The sequence below is a fragment of the Prionailurus viverrinus genome, chromosome B2, assembly GCF_022837055.1.
Source record: "Prionailurus viverrinus isolate Anna chromosome B2, UM_Priviv_1.0, whole genome shotgun sequence".
Lineage (NCBI taxonomy): Eukaryota > Metazoa > Chordata > Mammalia > Carnivora > Felidae > Prionailurus > Prionailurus viverrinus.
The window spans coordinates 134,403,697-134,421,508 of NC_062565.1; the positions used below are offsets into that span (position 1 = coordinate 134,403,697).

The following is a 17,812-nucleotide window of genomic DNA, read 5'->3' on the forward strand; positions in this document are numbered from 1 at the left end:
GTCACTTTCAAGATTGTGAGTACATAGGAAGTCTCGGCCTAGCTGGCATGGGTTTTATCCTGTAGCTCCAGGGTGTATCGGAACTTAAATGAGGGCATCTTGTTGTGACACATGATCCCTTTTCTAGCCCGGGAGCTCTGTGGACACGGGTTTCCACACGTCTGTTTTGTGCCATATCGCCTGGCACCACCAGTCTAGACTGTGGAGACCCAACAGCGCATGACTCCGCTGGGTCCTGTTTCCAGTGGCCGCAGAGCAACCAGTCACCAAATGGTGACAGTGACAAAGCCTCTGCTTTGAGCGTGCCACGTCTACGTGAGAGCTGCTCCTTCGTTTCATTTTTAAATAAAGACCCACTCTATTCTTTTTATGTGCTCGCTTCCTTTCCTTTTGCCTTTTCAAAGGTATTCTGTATCAGTGGCAATCAGAACCCTACCAAACACTGCAGATGTCTGGCCACGGCAGTGACATTGTTGTTAAGACAAGTGAGACTATTCCCAGAACCGTCGGGGGTTGGGGGGGAGGGGAGGGAGGAGAGGGGTCTCATTTGGGAGAGGTCACAGCAGGATCGCAGTCTGCTTTTCTTGTCATGGAACCCTGGGTAGCTGCAGACAGTAGGTCACCAAGTAGCCCGAATGCCAGAGGGGTGGGAGTCTCCTCTCCCGTCCCGCCCACACCACGGCTGCGCCCACCAGCACTCCACACCCTAGAGAAGGCATGCAGGTCAACCCCGCAGGCCCATGGGACCAGCTCTGTTGACTAATGCCCACGGGACATGCCAACCATTCTGTTCTCTTCATTAAATCTGGAATAACAGAACGAAGTCAAGATGGGGATCCACACCAGGGATAACGGCAAAACAAAGTTAACTTCTTAAAGCATCCTATTTGTGGTCGGGTCGAAATAATTGTGGCTGAGACCAGAGGGGGAGAATCTACCACAAGCCAAGACGAGGCAGAATTAGACATCCTAGTGAGACAACATCAAAGCGAATATAAGAATGTGTGTTTGGCCTGCCTTTTTGATGTTTCTTTATTTCTCATCTTAGCCCACTGCACCATTACTCGCTGCTAGGAAATTTGCATTTCTTTTAAACAACTTTTTAGGCATTTCCAAGTCTTTCACAAACTAAAAGAGAAAAACTGTCTTTTTGTGAAATCAAAGTATTCTTATAAGCTTTGAATTCTAAAGAAGAGGCTACTTTTGTTATTAATGAATTTATTGCTTGTGCCTCCCCCCCCCACTTTTGTTTTTAAAGGAAAAGGAGATTGGAAGAAGAAAAATAAGTATTTCTGGCAGAACTTCCGAAAGAACCAGAAAGGAATAATGAGACAGACTTCAAAAGGTACTGTTACAGCTGACGGACAGTAGGTCCCTTTAGCTCTCAAGTGCAGGGAAGCCCTGTGCCACTGGTCTAACTGCACGCTAGAGTGTCAGTGACCCCAGTGGTGTTTTTTTGTTTGTTTTTTAAATCAAAGAAAATAGGATGAGAAGAGTCTGGCCAATCTTCCTTTCCATAGGTCTGACGGCAAAGACCAAATCTTTTGTGTTCTCGGTCGCGCCAACCTCAAGGAGATCTTGACCCACCAAGATCTATCCTAAAAGGGTCTAGAAAGCCATAGCATTTGTTAGGGTTGGACCCACCCCCCACCCAGTCCTGCCACTTGGGGCCTTTGCAGTCTTCGGAACTTGCGACGCTTCTCTGTGGCAGGGACAGTTACGGGGTTGGGAAACTCTAACGGTCTGACATCATGGGAATTTGCCTGGGCGGCTTTGTGCAGGGAGTCCTGCCCTCCTCTTGGCCGTGTCTTTGTTGTTGTTTATATAGTAAGTAAATATGTCGGCCCTTTGCGGCCCCATTATGTAATTTATGTTTCCCCAGTATTCAGAGGGGGAACAGAAACAGAAAACAAAGCCACTTCTGGATTCCGGTCCAGCCGAATGAGGTTATCATGAGATGAAAACTTTCAGTTGCTCACCAGTGACACTGTTTGTTTTCTTTTACAAAGTCGTAGCGTCCTACCCTGTTCAGAATGCTTCCCCAGTCATTGGGACACACGGAAATGAGAAAAGCGGACAGGGACAGCACGTACACCGGTTAGCGCACCTGGGTCCTCGGCAACGTTCGGTGGGGCCATTTCCGTTGTCCTGCCATAAAGCTAGGACGCTTCGACATTGCCAGTGTTTCCTTTTGGTACGCACCCAGGATCACTTGGGATGCAGAGTAAGCCTTGGATCCCAACAAAGTCTTATTTAGAAAGAAAGGAAAGGAAAAAGAGAGTGAGAAAGGGATGGGGGGAGGGAGGAAGCCAATAGTTTGCTGGCGCGTGTGGATTTAAAAAAAACACACACACAAAAACAAAAACAAATCCAGCCAGCTCCCCATCGCCCCCTCCACCATCGGAGGCGACGCAGATAGTAAAATGAACCAAACCAGCAGGCTTGTCTCCTCACCCGGCACACGCTATTATTCTTCCGGACAAGTAGATGAGTGGCGAAGGGAGCGTGAGTGGTATTTCTGGACTGATTGATTACAAAATGGAAATGAGATAGGGAAACCCGGGGGAACGTGAATTCCAGGGTTGCCCCGACTGCAGCGGGTTCCTGCCGATCTGCGGCCGGACTCTTGTACTGTCCCTCTAGACCAAGGGCAAATGTAGCCATAGCCCAGCATCCTAGTGACACCGAAGCTGGCAAAGTATGCGTAAGAAAGAGCGGGCAGGGGAAAGATGAGCGACCGGAGTGTGGGCTTGTTCCCAGTCTGTGCATTACAGCCTCACACGCTGACCAAAAGCACACAAGCCAACGTGGCTCATGTATATTACAGGCAGCGGCCATCCGTTGGCTTTGCGGGAAAGCACTTTGGAAGGATCCTAGCGAGGATGGCCCCGAGCAGTTCTGGCTGCCTTCAGTTTTGAGTGGCAAGCTGAGTTCCCTCCCAGTTTGGATGCGTATTTATGACGAGGCTTTCAGATGTATACATATATGATAACCTTCCCTCCAGTGAACCAAAATGCCGCATCCCTGCGACTGTATTTATTTGTGCTTCTCCTGTGAGGAACGACAGTCACACAGTTTAGGAAGAATCTAGGGTCTCACCGGGCTGTAGGTCTTGTTCTGCCGCTGACTCTGTGACCTTCAAGTTCTGTGTCGTGAAAGAGGGGTCCCTCCCTCCCCTCCCCAAAAAACTTTCCTCTTGTTCATATTTGAAATGGAAGGACACAGAGGACCATAGCCAAAGGAGCTTTGGAATGCTTATCGGCTCTAAGTAGGTCTTTAAATTAGGTCTCCATCCCCCGCTGCTATTCCAGACTTCCTGTCAGCTTTCTTCCAAAACTCCTCTGCTAGACCCTCCATCACAAAGGCTCCGATCATTTTGAAGGGTCTGTGTCTGTGGTAACGTCCATAGGCTCTCAGAGCCTGTTTCTCGATAAGATAGACTCGTTGGCTTATTCGAAAGTAGCCCGTTACTGCTTCTCTTGCTCCAGTAACGTACCATGCTACACAGTGCCCTTGAATGACCTTCTCTAGCCCGGAACGAACGAGGAGCTTTCAGGATTAGCATTCTGTTTTCTCTTTTTTCTTCATTCCGGTCTTCTGTCTTCAATCTCTAGGAGAAGATGTGGGCTACGTGGCCAGCGAGATAACAATGAGTGATGAGGAACGGATTCAGCTGATGATGATGGTCAAGGAGAAGATGATCACCATCGAGGAAGCACTTGCAAGGGTAAGAGCATAGATGATTTGGTTTACATTTGTGAGTCCTTGGCCCCCCCCTGACATGGAACAATGTTTGGGGACTGCTGAAGCCTGAATGTTTACGTCCGCCCTCCCCACCACAACCCCCAGATCCATATATTAAATTCCCATGCCCAATGCCGTGTTATTTGGAGGTAAAGCCTTTGGGGGTACTTAGGTTCTAAGGGTGGAGTCCTCATGAATAGACTGAGTGAGCTTATAAAAGAGGCCCCAGAGAGTTCCCACACCCCTTCCCCCATGTGAAGACCCATGGTGAGAACATTGCTATCTGTGAGCCAGGAAGCAGGTCCTTACCACACATTAAATCTGCCATCCCCTTGATCTGGGACTTTCTAGCCTCCAGAATGATGAGGAATTTCTGTTGTTTTTAAGCCACCTGCTCTATGGCAGTTTGTTATCGCAGCTGTAGGGGACTAAAACCGGTGCCTCAGAGGGTACAGGAATAGATGAAAATAGCGTTTTGATGATACTTTGGTGGCGGTCATCAGGTACCTGTGTTACCGGATAAAATACTGATTCCACTCTCTTAATACAAGCATTCCATGTTGTAAGTTTTGATTTCCATCTTCAGCGACTACACGAATAAATGAATGGCAAATAGTTTTGAGCTGTGGACCACTTTAACGAGGAAAATGACTCTCTGAATGCCATTGCAAAATTCACAAGCCTCATCAAAAGATTGATAAGAACGTAATAAGGACAAAAAATTAGTAAATAAAAAGGCGAGTAAAATTTAATATAGGACAACCATTGCAAACGTCGGTTCCGTAAGAGACTATCACAAATGAAACTTTGAATAACCTAAAAGTTAAGCTTTAGGTCTACCTTAAACTTTTGCTTCCTTTTATTTCTAAGTAGATATTAATTACAGTTTAGTGTGGCACACACTTTTTGCTCAGAGTTAAATAGAGCACTAAAAGAACCTAATTATCCCTTAGGGGACTGGGGTAGCATTTGTTACTGAGGTCACAGTTATTAAGAGATTTCCTACTTGGTTGTTGCCAAACCAACTGACTGATGGACTCTTGGGTTTCCACTTTGATCAGCTGGTTTGGTGCTGTGTAGACAGTGATAAATTCGGCAGGTTTAGAAACAAACGAAAACTTTTAAGTCACCAAGGAACCATTTAATGTGTTAAGACTAGACCACGAAGTAGAATCTTAAAGACCTGAAACCTTGAAACTGTGACAGGAACCCTCAATTTAGTTTAGTGTACCTGACTCTAAGCCTCAACAGTTTAAAAGAAAAAAAAAAACACATTAATTTATTGCTGAGACAATTAGGGGGGGGGGGGGGCGGAAAAAGCACTTGAAAGGAATGGGAGGTGGGACTGGGTGTAGCAGGAGGCCTGAAGGCCAGGGCCACCTTCAGACGCCCATCTGCTGACATCTTGCTCCGTCGACTCGAAAAACTGGAGGTGACCTCGGCCTGCAGTGTCCCTGGTGGCCCAAAGTAGTGCTGGGCCAGCGATGGAACAGATGACAGGTGCCAACCCCTTGTCCTTGCTGCAGATCCCCTTTCACACTCAGCCCGGTCTCCCTCCTCCACCACCCCTCTGGCCACCTGGCCCAGCTGCCAGCGGAGACACAGAGTCCTCCGTGTATTTTCTTTCCAGTTCCGTTCCTTGAACATGGCATGGCATTTGGGGAAATATCCAACTGGATGCCTAGAAGATGCGTGTGAGAAACACGAACCTGCATTTAGTGTTACCGCGACAGGCGAGATGTTTACTTCTGGGGAGAAATGCCGCTCGCCTTGCCCTTTTAATCATAAAAATGAAGATGAGAATGCAGACGATGTCTACAGTCGTCTGGCCACACCTATGTTTGGAAAGGGAGTTGCGTGCGATGTACCTAATCCAGTTTTCCTGGAGCAGAAGAAAATATTAAAAGTGGCCTTGGGCCGCCTGGGTGGCTCAGTTGGTTGAGGTTCTGATTCTTGATTCCGGCTCAGGTCATGATCTCACGGTTCGGGGGTTCGAGTCCCACGTCAGGTTCCACGCGGACAGTGGAGCCTGCTTGGGATTCTCTCTCTGCTCCTCCCCCGCTCATGTGTGCACACACGCGTGTTCTCTCTCTCTCTCTTTCTCTCTCTCTCTCTCTCTCTCAAAATAAATAAAAACTTTCTAAAAAGGGGCCTTACCATGGTCAGTTTTAGGTAGCACATTTCTCCCATGCAAGTAATAATCAGGCCTGACCCTGCTTGGCTTCCGAGATCAGGCGAGATCGGGTGCGTTCAGGGTGGGAGGCCCGTAGACTAGGTGGCACATGTCTCTAGTTTGAAAAGCAGCAAAGGAATATTTTCAAAGTTGGAGAGAAAAGTTAATTCGAAGCTCTGTCCGAGCCGATCATTTTACCAGCTAGCCACTGTTTACAGGAAAGGAAATCAGAAGTTAACGCCACGCGAAGGTGACACGGCGGTGTGTGGATTCGGGTGGAGGATTTAGCCGTGCCGTCCGTCTGTTCCCAGGTGGGCAGCCTTGCCAAATCTCGGGGCAGAGCTCCATCAAGAGGTCAAAAATATTTTCTGTAAGGCGATCCAGAAGCACAGGTTTTGGTGAAGAACAAAACCGATGACGTTCTCCAAACTTTACGAGATTCTGCACGCTAAGATGGGTGTCCTTTGCCAGACGATGAAGTAGCAGGGAAGCCCTTTGGCCTGCCCTCGATAGGGCAGCATACGTCTTCAGCTACTAGTGCCTGGATGGGCTGCTGCATTGGCCAGAGACAGCACACTTGAAGCAAGACGTTATTTAGAGCAGATAATAGTCTGTGGACAGGATCTGCCTCTTTAATGACCAGGTCAAGGAGCTAAATTTACTTGGTCGCGGTATTAAAAGAAAACCCTTTGACTTGAACCTCTCGATGAGAATGGTCCTTCAGGACATCGGGTGTAGGTTTCTCTCACTGTCAATCAGACACCTTAAGACCCGTGGGTAGAACACCTAAATGTTACCCCTGAGGGGACAACCCAGGATTAGGAGAGAAATTTGCCTGTGAGCTGTTTGGAGCTGGGAGTATCCCCGGTACATCCTTGTATTGGGAACATTTTGTGTAATGTCAAAGACAGGTTGGTCCGTTATGCTTTGTTTATATGAATTTGATCTCATTGATGGATGTTTTATACACAGCCATGATTCACACACCTGAAAATCCCAGTTGTCGATACCAACTGAGATCAAAATGAAAAAGGCTACAAGGAATTAATATGTGAAATACCACTGTAAGCCGCAAAGCAGCATTTGAAGAGAATGACCTTTATGAAACAACTCTGTATATTTTTTTGAATGTGTAATTTAAACAGACAGTGGCTTAACTTAGGGTTTTTATATTTTGTTAACTGAATAGTTCCATCAAATCTAACGGCACTTCAAACATTTTCTAATAGTTTTGTGGTGGATACTTACTACATACGCTTTAGAGAGGTCAAGCTTATTAGTAAAAAAAAAAATTGGGAGGGGTCTAGGTAATTAGCATATTCTATATAATACAACTTCCAGGTGCTAATTTTTTAAAAAAATATATATTTTTTTGAAGGGGAGAGAGACAGAGTGTGAGCGGGGGAGGGACAGAGAGAGAGGGAGACACAGAATCGGAAGCAGGCTCCCAGGCTCTGAGCCATCAGCACAGAGCCCATGCAGGGCTCAAACCCGTAAACTGTGAGATCATGACCTGGGCCGAAGTTGGACACTTAACCAACTGAGCCACCCAGGTGCCCCCCAGGTGCTAATTTTAAAAGCATACATAACTCTTGGTAAGTAAGTTCAGGGTGTTCACATCTTGGGATAGTTCTGAGATACTTGGAATCCACAGGCTATTCATTTATCAGGTTACTTTTTGTGGTGTGTGAGGATGGGTGGGTAGGGAATAAACTCAGTTCTAAAGTTTTGGCTAGAAGAGAACTCTCTTGCTTTGGAACAATAATGCTCAGCATGATGGAGCTATGTCGTAGAAAAATATGTCCTTTGACATTTTACCTGGAAGCACTATCTATAGGAAATTGAGGGAGACCTGTAACCATGATTTAATAATCATATTTCCTAAAATATAATTATCAGTACAAAAGGCTACTCATGTAACTTGATCCAGTTACTAAATATTACATATTTATCCATCTGGAAAACATGTGGCTGGTTCCATAAGGTCATATCTGTGTGAAAGTCCTAAATAAAGTCTTTGGGGTTTATTAAAAAAAAAAAAGTGGGGGGGGGGGCTCAATGTTTGTTGCTGACTTGACTGCCACTAAGTGAGGGAAGGTAGCAGAAGAGCCAGAGGAAAAATCTGGACAGAGATGCGATTTTAGGAGAAATCTAGCTTCAGAACCATCCCCTAGGGAGTAGGGAGCCCTGGAAGGTGAATTGCCTTGTAAAGTTGTCCTGCCAGAGAAAGAGAGGCTTAAAGCTGATTGGGGAGGAGGAGGCAGCCTTCTAGCTACCTCTGGGAAATGAGTCCTGTCGACCACGGAGAGTTCTCCAGAGAGAATTATAGGGTGGAGATGTGAGCCCAAATCCACAGTAAATGGGGAAGCGATGAACAGTTTTGTCAACAGAGTCTGGGCATCTGGTATACCGGAGCTCACACTTATAAACTGGGAACCTATATATATTATTAAATTATTTCCTTGCAGCAGCAACTGTGATCAGTCACAGAGATTTGGACAACTACAGAGGCTTATGGAGAGAATCCATAGGAAAACAACAAAATGATTATGGGGTTTTTAAAATAGATCCCATGGGTGAAAAATGGTAAAGATTCATCTCCGAGAAGAAGCAGAAAAGAACTTAATCACTGTCTCCAAGTATATGAAGGATGATTAAACAACAACTCTTCAGGATGTACTGAAGAGTGTTTTGTTTTATTTTGTTTTAATCTCTACTGAGGACAGAATAAAAGGAAATGAAGTTAAATTGCAGCTGGAGGGGATTTAGATTAGATATAATATAAATGTTCTTTTCTTGTAGAAATGGGACATTTTAGTATCTCCTCAAAGGTTTTAAAAATAGAGTAAGCATTAACCTACTAAAAAGGTGGCCATCCCTCTAGGAATCACGTCCTAGACTTCAAGTATGAGCAAACTATGGGACTTAAGAAAATAGGATGTGAAAGGACTATTTCCTCCTGAGACAGACACACACGCACGCGCACACACACACACACACACACGTGCACACACACACATATACACGTGCACACACATACTTCTGTCATTGTTTTAAAACTATACATTTGCTTTAAAAGATCTAAATTCTCGGGGCGCCTGGGTGGCGCAGTCGGTTAAGCGTCTGACTTCAGCCAGGTCACGATCTCGCGGTCCGTGAGTTCGAGCCCTGCATCGGGGGGCTCTGGGCTGATGGCTCAGAGCCTGGAGCCTGTTTCCGATTCTGTGTCTCCCTCTCTCTCTGACCCTCCCCCGTTCATGCTCTGTCTCTCTCTGTCCCAAAAATAAATAAAAAACGTTGAAAAAAAAATTAAAAAAAAAAAAAAAGATCTAAGTTCTCAAATGAAATCAATTGTCTTTCTTCCATGAAGTTATATTTAAGTCAGAGCTTCTTTGGGAGCAAAGTGGAATATAAAAGAGTAGTTATATATATATATTTATATACACACACACACACACACATTTGTATATATATATATATATATATATATGTATATAAAATCAGGTTAGGTTTTCCCCTTGTAAAATGCACTTAAAATTCTTTTTAGAGATCCTGTTTTATAACTCTAAAACATAGAATTCTATTTTTTAATTTTTTGTAATGTGGGGGAGGGGCAGAGAGAGAGGGAGACACAGAATCCGAAGCAGGCTCCAGGCTCTGAGCTGTCAGCACAGAGCCCGATGTGGGGCTTGAACCACAAACTGTGAGATCATGACCTCAGCCGAAGTTGGACACTTAACCGACTGAGCCACCCAGGAGCCCCAGGAAAGAGCATTCTCCTACATAAATGTACTATAAAGATTAGAGTAAAAATAATGCCCCTAATGTACTAAAATGATATTAAATGTACTAAAATGTATTAAAATGATATTAGCAAAGAGCAAAAGCTCACACTCTTGGAGTTGATGTGAACTTTGAGTTCTCTTTGATCTGAAACCACAAGGGTGGTGATAATACTATGCTCATACTGAGTCTGTTGCATGCGTTCGGTGTGCTAAGAGTTTTGTTGTATTAAGTGATTGTGGTAGTTGTTTCGTGAGATAGTTTTCTGTCATCCTCATTTTCAAACTGAGGCACGGAGGAGTTACGTAATTGGCCCAGGGGTTCCCGATTGGTTCTGCAGCCAATTAATCACTATGATCTGCCTTCCCCAGTCTGTCTCCCGTCACAAGTATGCACAGAAAAGAATTTCCTGGTAGGAGTGATACTTCAGAAAGTTGCTTTTCCCTCGAGGGATATTGTCAACATGATGACTTTGCTACATCTGTGTAGCTCCTGTAGGTTGAAGACAGTCATGTTACCATCTCCTGGGCTATTAGGTCAGATCATTCATTTCTGGTTTTCTGGTGTCTTGATTTATGGAACTGATTTAATCAGTGTCTTAAATTTGTATCTAAAAACTACTTTATAATAGAATTTTAACACAATGGCAACTTCAGTGTATTTTGTTGCAGAGTTAAATTTCTACATGTTTTATGAAAACACACTTGGAACTTCTCACATTTGCCATTCTAAAAGACCTTTCATCGAATTCTGTTGCCTTAAAATTTGCCAATTTCTTATAATATCTCACTTGTCTTTCTATTTCAGAAAGTAGAAACCTAGTGTCTAAACCCAGACTTTAGATTAGTCTCTGAACATATTCTAGATAGTTGGTTATTTTCCTCTCATCCACAAGGTTCTCCAATAAAGCCCATAATGTTTGTTAGGTGATAACATGTAACTGGTAACTTGAAGCAGTCTAGAACAAGGCAAGCAAGTGATTTTAGAAAGTCCGTTTCCGGCTTCCACCTGTGTCTCATCAAAATGTCCATAGTCTACCCCATTGTGTCTTCTACAAAGAGAAGTAATTCAGAGGCCACCCTACAGACAGTTTCTGTTTTTGAACTTATAATTGAGCTGAGAAATATCAGTGTTGATGCTGGAGGACCTTGGAGTGAAAATCAAGGTTGTTTTTAGAACACAGGATACAAAGAGTCCGTTGTGCCCGTCGGGTCGGTGTAGATGAAAAATCACAGGGCAGGCCGCCCGTTTCCCTCTCAGTTTTGAGAACCTCGTCTTTGGCCGGCACCGAGACCCCAGCAGTGGCATGAAGAAGGTGCCCAGAACATTCTCTCTGCTGCTTGGTAGACAGCGCTGGCCGTTATTTTCACTTCAATCTCTCATTTTCTCTTGTTGTAGCTCAAAGAGTATGAGGCCCAGCACCGGCAGTCAGCGGCCTTGGACCCTGCCGACTGGCCGGACGGTTCCTACCCGACGTTCGACGGCTCGTCAAACTGCAACGTAAGTTTGCTGTCTCTTTGAGCATCTCGACCACTTCTGCCAGACGGCAGATCTTCGGCAGTTTCTGCCTTTGGACTTCTTTCTGCATCTACCAGGTCCCACCCAGATCTGAAGAGAAGTGTCTCTTCTGACACATTACTCAGTTTTCTTTGCTTGATAGACTTACCTGCAGTCCAAACAGTGCTAGTCATGCTCTGTTTTTTGGTTGTAAATTCTGTGTAACTTAACATTTAATCTTCTAAGCACTTTCAGTTCGATTAATATTCAGCTAAGTGGCATTAAGCACGAACGCTGTGCAATCATCACCAAAATCTACTTCCAGAACTTTTCCATCATCCAAAACAGAAATTCCATAGTCATTAAACAGTAACTCCTTTTCCCTCATTTTGGGAAACCACCACTCTACTTTTTATCCCTATGAAATTTGACTGTTCTGGGTCCTTTATGTACATGGGATCGCAGTCTTTGTCCTTCTGTGTCGGGTTTATTGCATGTAGCATAATGTTTTCAAGGTTCATCCACCTTGCGGCCCATGCCAGAAGTTCATTCCTTTTCTAAGGATAAATAATATGCCACCATAAAGATAGACCACATTTTGTTTATCCATTTATCTGCTGATTGACACTTGGGTGTTCTACCTTTTGGCTGTTGTGAAAAATGGTGCTGTGAACATTGGTATACAAATACCTGAGTCCTCGCTTTCACTTCTTTTCAGTGTGTCTCTTGGAGTAAAATTTCTAGATCACATGTTAATTATATGTTTACTTTTGTAAGGAACCACTCTACTGTTTTCCACAGTGGTTGAATCATTATATATTTCTGACAGCAATGTGTGAAAGTTCCAGTTCTGTACTTCTCACCAACACTTGTAATTTCCCCCTTTTTTGTTAATAGCTATCCTAAAGGGTATAAAATGGTAATGAGAAGGTATATATATATTCCTTAAAGAAATGTCTATTCAAGTTCTTTGCTCATTCTTGAATTGGGTTGTTTTATTGTTGGCTGTTGAATTACAGGTGTTCTTTGCATATTCTGGCTATTAATCTCTCATCAGAAGCACGATGTGTAAATAGTTTCTTTCATTTTGGGGTTGCCTTTTTCACTGTCTTGACAGTGTCCACACCCAGCATGAAGCCCGATGCGGAGCTCGATCCCACGACCCTGGGATCGTGACTTGAGCTGACACCAAGAGTAGGATGCTTAATCGAGCGAGCCACCCACACATCCTCTCCCATTTTCTTTTAAGAGTTTTATAGTTTCAGCTCTTAAGTTTAGGTCTTCGGCCCATTTAAAGTTAATGTTTATATATGATGTAACATATGGGTCCAACTTCATTCTTTTGTAGATAGATAACCCAGTTTTCCCAGAACCATTTGTTGAAAAGACTGTTCTTTCCTCATTAAATGGTCTTGGCGTCCTTTTTAAAAATTAATCGACCGTATGCTGGGGTTTATTTCTGGGCTCTCTGATTTTACTCCGTTGGTTTACATGTCTGTCCTTTGTAGGCGTCCTACTGTTTTGATTAGTGTCGCTTTGTAGTAAGTTTTGGAATCACGAAGTGCAAGGTCTCCAGCTTGGTTCTTGTTTTTCAGATTGTTTTGGCTGCTCAGCTCCCTTGAGATTTCTTGTGAATTTTAGGATGGGTTTTTCTATTTCTGCAACAGATGCTGTGAGATTCATTTTTGTTTTGTTTTTTTTTTTTGTTTTATTTATTTTTTATTTTTTGATGCCATGAGATTTTGACGGCGATTGCGTTGGGTCTGTAGCTTGATCTGGATGGTATTGTCATCTTAACATGAAGTTTTTCCAACCCATGTACACAGGATATCTTTGCATTTATTTGTCTTCTTTCATTTCTTTCAGCAATGTTTTATAATTTTCAGTGTATATGTCTTGCCTTCTTAAGTTTATTTTTAAGTATTTTATCTTTTTTGATGCAATCGTAAATCAAATTGTTTCCTTATTTTCTTTTTCACATTGTTCATTGCTAGTGTATAAAAACAAAACTGATTTTCACATGTTGATTTTGTGGCCTGCAACTTTGTGGAATTAGTTTGTTTATTCACCTATTTTTTAGAGAGAGAGAAAGCAAGCAGGGGAGGGGCAGAGAGAGAGGGGGAGATAGAGAATCCCAAGCAGGCTCTGCGCAGTCAGATCTGTGAGATCATGATATGAGCCGAAACCAAGAGTTGGACACTTAACCAACTTAGCCACTCAGGTGCCCCACAGAATTTATTCATTATCTTTAACAGTTTTTGTGTGATGGAATCTTGAGAGTTTCTCCATATGGGATCATGTCATTTGTGAATGGAGACAGTTTTACTTCTTTTATTTGGATGACTTTTATTATTCATGGTATTTAAAAAAATTTTTTTAATGCTTTTTATTTATTTTTGAGAGAGAGAGAGAGAGAGAGAGAGAGAGAGAGAGCGCACAAGCTGGAGAGGGGCAGAGAGAGAGGGAGACACAGAATCCAAAGCAGGCTCCAGGCTCCGAGCTGTCAGCACAGAGCCTGACGCGGGGCTCGAACTCACCGACTGCGAGATCATGACCTGAGCCGAAGTCAGATGCTCAACCGAGTGAGCCACCCACGCGCCCCTCACACACTCCGCTTTAACTCGTGCAATTGCCTCTATCTAAAATACCTTCCTTGAGATTTTCCCAGGTAAAAATCTGTGCGTCCTTCAAAGTAAAGTCCAACTTCAGTCTCTCTGAAACCTCCTTTAGTCTCCTTAAGTATATTTTATTGCTTCCCACTCTGTGCTTTTGTTAAACTAGCTTCGTACCTGAAACCTGACCATTATCCTGGAGTATCAGAATTCACTGGACACATTCTAACCTCCTTGGGAATCGTGAGCTCCTTGAAAGACACGCTATGTTATCTTTGGGTCTCCAGCGAGTGTCTGACTCAGTGTCCAGTTCATATGGTGTGTTTGTGTTTGAGAAATACTAGTGAACAAAGTTGCATTTAAGCGTTCATCTTTCCTGGCTGCCTTAAGAGCATGTTTCACGTCCTATAACCACAGACTCCGTCTTTACGGCTTCTTTGCATCTAAGCAGCAAATGATGGCTTATCAGAGGTAAATATAAGCCTCCTGCTACCTTCTTGTCTCTGATTTCCTGAGTCAAGCACCAGATTTCCATTTCAGCTAAAAAAACAAACCAAAAAAAAACAAAACACAAAAAAAGCCCCCAGAGGATTATTAATTTGAAAGCCCTGCTTGGTTTGCTTTTGTGTGAAAGAGACTGAGAAGTTACCGTTTGTAGTAATAAACGTATCGTATGCTGGCCAGCATTGTGTCCTGGGACTGTGAAGTGATCAAAAGAACTGTGTTTGTGGATTTCTGGGTGCCTTTTTGGGTCTCCTATCCCCTAGTCCTAAAGACTAGCATGATACAAATGTAAATCATGAACCCAAAGAATCATGAGGAATAAATACAGTAACTCAGGACTGATGTGATTCGAACCCAATTTGGGGAGAACACAAAGACCCAGTTGTCCATAGTGGGTCCTTTAGTATCAGGCTCCCTGCGTACTGCCCTGATTAACAGCATCTGAGTCAAGGGGGGAAGGTTCTAAGATGATCCAGTCGGAAAAGCAGGACTATAGAAAACCTCCCACACTTGGACCGCAAGGAGGGAGGCTCGTCACGTTTAGGAAGAAGTTGATATAAACCAAGTACTATAGTGGTCCTGAATGAGCAGCTAGGAAAGCATTATTAGGCATTGTTTTGTTTGGATCCCCTTCAGCGGGTACATCAGAACCAACATCTTAGTATAAGTTGTCGGAATAAAATGGGTTCGTCTTAGAAGATGGACATTCGTTGTCTTGAGCTTCTCTTTGTTCGTTTAGGAGACATCTTGCCAAGCGCTTGCTGTATACCAGGCTTAGGGTTAGATATTCAGGTTACAAAGGTAGAGAAGCGGGAGAGACGAGGCCCTGCCCTAACGGAGTCTACCCCGCGGCGTAGAGGTAAAAATCACCCCCCGCATGTGCTCATACAGACCTGAGACGTCATGTACGCAGTTACATTATTCGCATCTGAGCAAACTGCTTCTTCGTAGATGACTCAAAAAATAAATCCAGCCTGTTCTGTTTGGATGGAGGGCCAGAAATATCATGTGCACCCTCCATTTCTATTACGGTCTTCCAGAAGCTCTAGAGTGACTTTTTGCTCAGAGGTAGGTGGAGACAGGCCATTCAGCCATGGAATTTTCTGAAGTGCTGTTATTTACCCTGTATGTTTTGCTAGCTAGCTTTGTGCCAACAACCCACACCCATTTTCAGTCACCCTGTTCGTTCCTACAGCTGACCACCACTTGTTTAAAGTTCGCTTGAACTTGATTGCAATCTTAATGTAGGTGACACTCGCCCCTCTTACCCCACGTCCTGTGTTTTTATGGAGACTCAGCAAGCAACTCCTTCCAAAATAGTCCTTTTCAATTATGCTATGTTCGCCTGATAGCAGAGTAATTAATTTCAGATAATTCCCACTGTGTCCTACTCGAGCCGCGGTGGTTTAGGCGCTTTGATTATCTTTTGTGCAAGGGCGAAGACTTTTCAGTTTTCCATTGATTCTTTTCCATACTGAGATGTAAATAGCCCACTGGCCATAGTCGGGAATGTCCAGGCCATGAAAGTTTCAGGGATCATAAGCCCTTTGTCACCAGACCTCAATGCCTATATTGATGCCTGCCGTGCTTTAGGATTTCATTTGCATTGATTTCATAGGCTTCCCCACCCCCGTAACTGACATGAGATAATTGAGTGTTGCTCCACAATAAATCCATATTCACATTCCTGGTTTCCAAGAATGTAAAGTACTAAAGATAGTTACCAGGGGAAGTGAAAAATAGCTTTCTCTTTGCCAGAGGAGAATGCGTTCTCTGCTGTTTTTCATTAAGAACAAACTTCTGTTGTGAGTGTTAGAGTTTAAAAAAAAAAAAAAGTTGCTGGTTGAGTACTTGACTTGACTCCCTGTTAAATATCTGGAAATTTATTTTATTTTGATAAATTTTATTTTCTTTTGCAAGGGGAAGGTTGTTAAGAGTTTTCATTTTAAGCCTTCAACCTCATGCCTTGAGGTTCAATTTACCTTCCGGTTAAGACGACATTCAAGGAAATCATGCTCTTCATCCTCCTGGGGTTTATAGCTTTTTACTCAAGGCACAAGTTTTAGTAAGTCACAATTGTTGTGTTTCTGCAAATCGGTAGGTAAGCGTTGGTGATCTCTATTTGGTTCTTACATACTGATGGAAACATTTGCGGTAAAACGTCTTTCCAAGAAACATCAGATTGTAAATTGTTTAATTATGATGCTATTTAAGTTATTTTAAAAAATACACGATGCTGAGGAAAAACTAAAGCAGCAACGGGGCAGTGAGGCACGAGAGCGCTTAGAGTCCACTGCAGACATTTATTTTCGTCCCTTTTGTTGGTTTCCCTTGATACGACATGTGTTCCAGAAAAAGCCTGGAATTATCTTTCTGTATCTGGAGCTTCTTGACTAGGGTGAAGCAAGTGTAGTGAAACGTTGGGTGAAGTGAGTTATTTGGTAAAGCAAGCCATCGGTTTAGAATTGATCTACACTGGGGGAAATTGAGTTGGGAAGTGTTGTGCGAAGAGTGGTGTTAATGTTACAGCTGAGGTATAATAACACCTTCCATCCATGTGTGCGTCTCTTTATAGCCTTTCATTCTGGCCTTGGATAGATTCTGTGGCTCACCTGGCTTGAGGCACGGGAGAGCCGTGTGGTTGAACCGAGCTCCAGAGTTTGGGCAGCGGAGACAACGTCAGGCGGTCGCTTCTTCCACATTTTACAAAATACTATTTTAAGTGATTGAGGACTTTTAAGGTCGCAACTAAAATATCCCCATAGTAGGAGATGTTTCGGTTCACATATAATGCAAGACCATTAAATCTTTTGGGGGCTTCCTAAAAATTACAAACTAAGCTTGTCCCTCACTGCCAGACAGGCTTTACTTAGGTTTTTCAGAGTCATTTCACCTGCCTAACATCAAGCCAGAGGATTTGGGTCTGATATTTTGAAAGGAGGGATGGCCACAGCCTGAGTCTAAACTAGAACTTTCTAAAAGGTAATGTGCCGAAAGCCAGGAGACAGCATTCTACAAAGTGATTTGTTTAATGGTTCCTGTGCTGAATGGCTTGATTTACATTACGGCCGAAGAAAAGGTTAACAATTCAATCACTTAACACAGAATGTGGTGGGAAAACAGAGCCCATGCACATGGGGCGGCCCCTTTAGGAACAGACTGACCTGTCTTCCTCGTTCAGGGGACGTCCTATATCGATGCTCCTTTTTAGAGTCTGATAGTATGGGTTAAACCAGATTTTTTTTTTAATTGGCTTTTTTTTTTTTTTTAACCTGGCTGTCTTTTTTTTTTTTTAAGTGTATTTATTTGTTTTGAGAGACAGAGAAAGAGAGAGAGGGTGGAGAAGGGGCAGGGAGAGAGAGAAAGAACCTCAAGCAGGCTCCATGCTGTCAGCACAGAGCTCTACAAGGGGCTCAAACCCACGAACCATGAGATGACCTGAGCCAAAACCAAGAGGCAGATGCTTTAACCAGCGGAGCCACCCTGTTGACTATCTTAA

At 43.5% G+C, this 17,812-nt stretch overlaps 1 protein-coding gene and 1 pseudogene across 5 annotated transcripts in view; both read left to right on the forward strand.

Annotated features, from left to right (window-relative positions):
* SASH1 (SAM and SH3 domain containing 1) overlaps positions 1–17,812 on the forward strand; it is a 198,434-nt gene that overhangs the window by 114,027 nt on the left and 66,595 nt on the right. For all 5 annotated transcript variants that reach the window (XM_047860764.1, XM_047860762.1, XM_047860763.1 and 2 more), the window contains 3 exons: positions 1,259–1,345; positions 3,615–3,727; positions 11,099–11,200. In XM_047860764.1, coding sequence (XP_047716720.1) covers positions 1,259–1,345; positions 3,615–3,727; positions 11,099–11,200 — 302 coding nt within the window. The remainder of the gene's footprint in view (positions 1–1,258; positions 1,346–3,614; positions 3,728–11,098; positions 11,201–17,812) is intronic.
* On the forward strand, positions 5,120–7,284 carry LOC125166748 (lanosterol 14-alpha demethylase-like; annotated as a pseudogene).